General features: G+C 34.2%; 1 protein-coding gene across 5 annotated transcripts in view; it reads left to right on the top strand.

Moving 5' to 3' along the window:
• LOC102674034 (zinc finger protein 423) overlaps positions 1-5883 on the top strand; it is a 90588-nt gene extending 84705 nt beyond the window's left edge. For 4 of the 5 annotated variants that reach the window (XM_031510904.1, XM_006616678.2, XM_031510903.1 and 1 more), the window contains 4 exons: positions 1902-3630; positions 3717-4784; positions 4934-5158; positions 5301-5879. In XM_031510904.1, coding sequence (XP_031366764.1) covers positions 1902-3630; positions 3717-4784; positions 4934-5158; positions 5301-5690 — 3412 coding nt within the window. In that variant the 3' untranslated portion in view covers positions 5691-5879. Of the gene's footprint in view, positions 1-1901; positions 3631-3716; positions 4785-4933; positions 5159-5300 lie in introns of all 5 variants that reach the window. The other variant, XM_031510905.1, reaches the window with a different exon arrangement.
• The last annotated feature ends 515 nt before the right edge of the window (positions 5884-6398 follow it).

The following is a 6398-nucleotide window of genomic DNA, read 5'->3' as shown; positions in this document are numbered from 1 at the left end:
GAATACGAGAAGAAGGGGACCCCCGTCCCTCTTCTCTGCGTTCCCCAGCTGAGTGGACAGGTAGGCGCATAGGTGTTACGGGACAACAGGTAGAACATTAGTCAAGTGCCTCGTTGCTCCTCGTCCACCGAAAGCTACGAGCCCTTACGTCGCGCTCGTGACTTCCATTAGATTTCTCACAGATTTCTTCTTTTCTTTAGATTTATCTTTTTTTCTTTTTCTCTCTGTTTAAATTAACTTGTTAAATTAAACGTGAAAATGATTCTGAAAACAGAGATTAATAATCAATAAAAGTCTTTTGAAACTAGTAAAAGTTTCAGTCGAATCAATACAAAAGATTTTTGGAAATTTTTTAATAAAGGATCACTCAAATAAAAATTTCTGTTGGAATAATTTCTTCGAAATTATTATTTTGAAAAATTATTTATATTTATGCTAAGGAATACTTGTTAAATTATGTAATAAATTTTTTTTTTTAAATTCGAAAAATTTCTATCAGATTAATTTTGAACTGTTGAAAACGTTAAATGGGTATTTTCTTAAAAAGGAAAGGAAAGGAATGGAAGTAAACAGAGTTTTAACAGAGACTTAGCCTGTCGGCCATTATTACAATCGCATTTCTGGATCTTTACGCCACATCTCTATTCGTTCTGCTCGACAGTCGGCTTGGGTGACCCAACAAAAGGGTGAAAACCCCTGTGGTTCTCTTACATAGATATCGTAACCACAGGAGATCCGAACGATCTCGAAATCGATCGAGATACATGCTCGACCAGTTGTTATTCCTAGATCATCTGCCATGAGAGAAAATAAAGCGAAAAACATCTCTTTCTCTTAATTTGTCGAAAATTATTATCCTCGTCGATATTCACTCGCTTAAAACAATAAATATTATTTTCCAAAAAAATATCTTCAAAAATATTGAAATACGTCATGCATCTTTCTTTAATAACGATATTTTACATCGTATTTTAACATTCGTGGCATCCATTAGAACATTTTGTTGAAAAAAGAAAATAAATAATTTTTTTAAATATTCGTCAAATAGAAAGATCGAAAAAATTAAACTAAAAACGTATTTAAAACTACATCATATTCTTAAACATCCTAAATATAACAATCTCTGAGCCAAATCCTGCGTAATAAACGTTCTCAAAAGAACGAAGGAATTCAAGGGATGTCGAAAAAGTTGTCCGATTTTAATATATTTTTTTTTTTCTTCTTTTTCTTTTCTTTTTTTTTTTTTTTTTTTCTTTTTTTTCTTTTCTTTTTTTTTTTTTTTTTTTCTTTTTTTTCTTTTCTTTTTTTTTTTTTTTTTTGCCAAAAATTTTGCTAAGCAAAGCGCACAGAGATACACACACGATAATAGGACAGGTAGAACATAACCAGTCGATAATCCTGGCACATGAATTATTCAAACACAAAGTGCAAGAGCGAATTTGCCGTCTGTCTTCGTTTCTGAACGAGCCGAGACACTGACCGGTTGGACCAAACCGGTGACCTCGCCTTATAACGGATTTAGTTTTCCACCGGACGGATGAATTATTTATCCGTCGAGCGACACACGAGCAGAGGAAAATCGTTCAGCTATCGTTCACATTCTCTTTATTTTTGCCGAACATGCCACCGATCAATTTTTCTGATATCCGAGATTGATTTCACGTTTATCCTTTCCTTTATGATTGCTCGAAGGAGATTTTTTTTTCCTTGAAATTAGATTCGATTTTTATGAGAAAAATAATTTCCGAATTCTTCATCGTATTTTGATATGTATAATTAATAATTATAGAATTTTGATTTGGTTAAGTTTCTTTTCTTTTCTTTTCTTTTTCTTTTTTAAATAACTTTTCTTCGAATGATAATTCAACAAATAATAATTATTTTTCCACTAAAATTTTTAGCGACCATCTGAAGATCCATATGAAAACTCACGACACGCAGAAACCGTATCAGTGCACGGCCTGTTCCAGAGGGTACAACACAGCAGCTGCCTTGACATCCCATATGCAATCTCACAAGAAACATCATCAATCGCAAGGATCGGCCAAGGACATCGATTACGGTAGAAGAAGCGTGTCCTCTCACAGTACATCATCGCCGCCAGTACCGAGTTCCCCATCACCGTCTTTAAACCTCTCCTTGAACCCGAAATCCGGGTTGAAAAGCTCGCAGGGCAGTGTTTCGACAACGCCGATCCTAAATTCTCCATTGAAGCTTGCTTGTATGTACTGCACCAGAGATTCTTTCAACTGCATGCAACAGCTCCAGATGCACGTGCATACAATGCATCAAGCTATCTTAAGCGGCGAAACTGTTGCGGTATCTCCATCGACCAATAGAGCCAACGAACAGATTGGTTATCAACATGGTGAGAAAAATTTAGATCGATCGGAAGGAACTTCGAAGGAGCATAATAGGAAATATCAAGATGATTCAGAGAGGTCTATGGAAAAGGATCATTATGAAAACGCGTTTACGTGCAATCAGTGTACCATGAAATTCTCCACATTAGGCTCTTTGAGAGATCACTTGATCTCGATCCATAGAACGGACAGTTTCAACTCTGCCTTGATGATGTGCCCTCTTTGCGGCATTCCTTGTGCTTCGGCAGCTGCTTACGCGGAACATTATGTTCTTCAACATTGTGAAAATCGATCGATAGCTCCCCTGGAAAGTAAAGACTATATAGATGCGAAAATGAACGGAAGTTACGAGTCTAAAAGTTCCAGAAATCAGAAATCTAGAGAACAAATATCTTCTTCTGAGCCAGCAGATTTAACTAGCAAGCATACCACCACTATGGAAAACAATTATTCAGCTGGTACTCTGTTATGTGGCCAATGTGGAGCAGCTTTAAAAGACTTTGAATCTTTTAGAGAACATCTGGCTAGACACCTTCAAGCTAATCATAGAAACGATGCTGTCAGACATTCTTGTCCCAAGTGTGAGGCCACTTTTCAAGACAGGGAAGATATGTTTGTGCACTTGACAAAGCATTATCTAGGTCAGATTAGTAAAGAGTATGCCTGTGGTGCCTGCAAAAAGCTCTATCCCCATCCAGATCTTCTTCAAAGGCATTTACTCGATAGTCATGCTCACCACCTTTACAGATGCGCTCTGTGCAGAGACACTTTTGATTCCAGAGTGGCGATACAAGTCCATTTTGCTGTGAAACACAGTCAGGAATGTAGGATCTATAGATGCAATGCTTGTACGGTGTCCAATAACGAAAATTCACCAGGTAATGCACCAGGAGAAGGAAAAAGTTTCTTCAGGAGTGAATCCGAGATGACAAATCATGTGAGAAATGTCCATGCACCTCCTACTGTATCAAATAACAGCCCTGTAGCCAGAAGTCCTGCATCTACCCCTGGAATAACTGGAAATTCCGGACCAAGATGTGTTTTCTGTGGAATTTGTTGTACTTCTGAACTGGAATTACAACTTCATTTGGCTAGCCATTCTGCTAACTTATACAGATGTCCAGTTTGTAGAGAGGGATTTGCTGTAGAATTTTTGTTGGACAGGCATATTGCTCAAGCACATCATTCCAGTAGTCATCAAGGTATTATTAGAAGTAGCTCTAGAGAAAATGGAAGGATTGGTAGACCGCCAAGATTGCAAGAAGAGGTATGTTCAAAGCTTTAAATTCTAATTCAATTAATGCCTTTTCAGTTATTTCATCTCTCTTTTGATTGAATTTTTTTATTATATAGACAAAATCTCAAAAAAGAGGTCGTTCTCCAGCATCCAGCAACAACAACACCGTAAATCAACGAGACAACAATAATAAACGTCCAAATTACTCCAATACATCTTCTCAACAGTGTGATCTCTGCGAAAGAGGGGAATTTTCTAATGAAACAGAACTCCAAGCCCACAAGAAATTGGTTCACACTCCAGCTAAGTTTCAAAATAAATCTATATCAAGTCTCAGCATGACTTGTGCATATTGTGGAGAAGTATGTCGTTCTAGAACTGACCTAGAATCTCATACAAGGATTCAACATGCATCAAATGAACCTGGGGGCCGTCACAAATGCAATATTTGTGACGAAGTCTGTCCTTCAGGTGCAACTCTAGCAGAACATAAACTGCAAAAACACTGTAAAATTCAACTAAGTGACACGTGTATTGTTTGTCGAGGAAATTTATCTTCAGAATCACAATTTTTAGAACACGTTCAAAGACACAGTTTGGAAAACGTGGATCCTCAACAGAGATTAGATGGTTCTCTTCCCCATCTTCCTGCAGCGTGTGTAGTTTGCAGACAGACACTGATCAGCGATTTGGAATGTCGTCTTCATGCTAGACATCATTTGAGAGCTTCTACTGGTCCTCACAGTGTGGGATCTAGCCCTAGTCCCAATCAAAAAAATCAGAATCCAAGTTGTTGTCTTTGCTTAAGAGATTATTCTGGTGATGACTTTGTTAATTTGCCACCAAGTCATGTAAGTGGAGGAGGACAATCTTTGAGAGTCTGCAAGTCTTGCTATATTCGTCACTCTCAAGGTTTACCTATTTTGAATTCATATGAATCTGTTAGATCTAAATGTGATGATTCTTGGGCATCTAATAATAAAGATGGACAATGGGATGGATCGAAAAATAAATGGGAATCGGAGAATAAATATAAAGAAAATAGAAATGGAATGATTGATAATAAGAGATGTCAAGATTGTGGAGTGAAATTTGAGGATTCCGAAGAGGTGGAAAAACATAGGATAATAGAGCATGAGAAGACTGGAGCTGCATCTAATACATATACGTGTATACAATGTCAAGTAATAAAAATTGCAATAATTAGATAAATACAAAATATAATAATTCGATATTTCGAAAATTTACATGAATTTATCACTTTTTAAATTATATATAAAATCATAAATAAAATCTAAAGATCTAATGATCAATTCATTTATTTCCTTTTCAGATGTCATTCGCAACAGAAGCAAAGATTCAGCAGCATATAAAGAAAGAACATTTGGAAGTATCAGAAAAAACTTCCATGGAGGCGTTACGATGTCATTTATGTTTATTTGAAGCTAATAGTCCATTACAGTTGCAAAGCCATTTGATAGAGCACACTTTTGCAGGATGTGCCGCTCTCAGCTGTTATATTTGCCAATCTCTTTTCACTGCACCTATTGGTCTTCAGGTATTATAAGAAGTATTATTCTTTATCAATTAAATTATTAGTATTGTTATTTTCAAAAATAATAATTAACTTATATCTTTAAATAAATAATATCTATAAATAAATAAAATTTATACCTTTTCAAATATCTCCAATTTTTTAGAATCATATGCTTCAAGAACACGGTTTGGGTGCACGCCCATATGATTGTTCCCAGTGCACATTAAAATTTTTCTTCAGAGCAGAATTAGATCACCATATGTTAACATTCCATCGATCCGGAGACGTATCCTCGCCTGATGAAGATATACAAAACAATATTGAAACAAAAGCAAGAAACACTGAAGAAAATAATTCTGACGAAAAAATAATGGTGAAAGAAGAATTGTTACCGGAAGGTGCAGATGAAGAAGAAGAGATCAACGTGGATGAACAAGTAGAAGAGAACGAGCAAAAGGAAGACAAACAGTTAGAATTCGAGACAAAATTAAAAACTGAAATCGAGGAAGAAAACATTCTTCAGTCTTCTATTTCCGAGAAAATGGAATCGTGATTATTTCTCGTTGATCGAGAAAGTAAAAGGTTCGAATAAAACATAATTTTTTAATTAGTCTGAGACAAAAATATGATAAAGAAATTAATGACATATTCTTAGACTAAATCAAAGCTTAAATTATCTATTAATAATATATTAATAAACTGCACATATATTTTTGTTAATTTTATTTATAATATCTATTCTGTAAAAGAAAGACAATATGTTGATTTATCTTATTATATAAAATTATTGTTTTTTATTATATAGTTAAGTTTTTCGTTTAAATATAAGGAATAAGGATCTTAACAGAATTTTGTTTGAAAACTGTAGAGAAATCTTTTATTAAATGATTATTACAATAAGAAAAGTTATTTTAAGATAATATTTATTCGATTTTTTGATTAAAATATATAAGAATGTTCTATATTTATTCATATAGTTAATTAAAATTTTTATTTATAAATCTTTATTATATTAACACTCCATTTTCCAATATGATTGCACGTTATTTTATTTTATTAGATGGCAAAATTACGAATGGAAATATGCAGTAAGTATGATTCATATATATGTGAAATCTCCAACATTTTGCAAATTGTCAAAATGGTACAAACTTGTAAACAAATTCGTATATAATATAAGTTTTTTACTGATGATAGTTGTAATAATTTGTGCGGAGTAATTTTTTACCAGTCTAGAAAAATTTGAAACTTATATAATATT

Source organism: Apis dorsata, unplaced genomic scaffold (genome assembly GCF_000469605.1).
Source record: "Apis dorsata unplaced genomic scaffold, Apis dorsata 1.3 scaffold_269, whole genome shotgun sequence".
NCBI classification, from domain to species: domain Eukaryota; kingdom Metazoa; phylum Arthropoda; class Insecta; order Hymenoptera; family Apidae; genus Apis; species Apis dorsata.
This window is presented reverse-complemented; position numbering and strand designations above follow the sequence as displayed.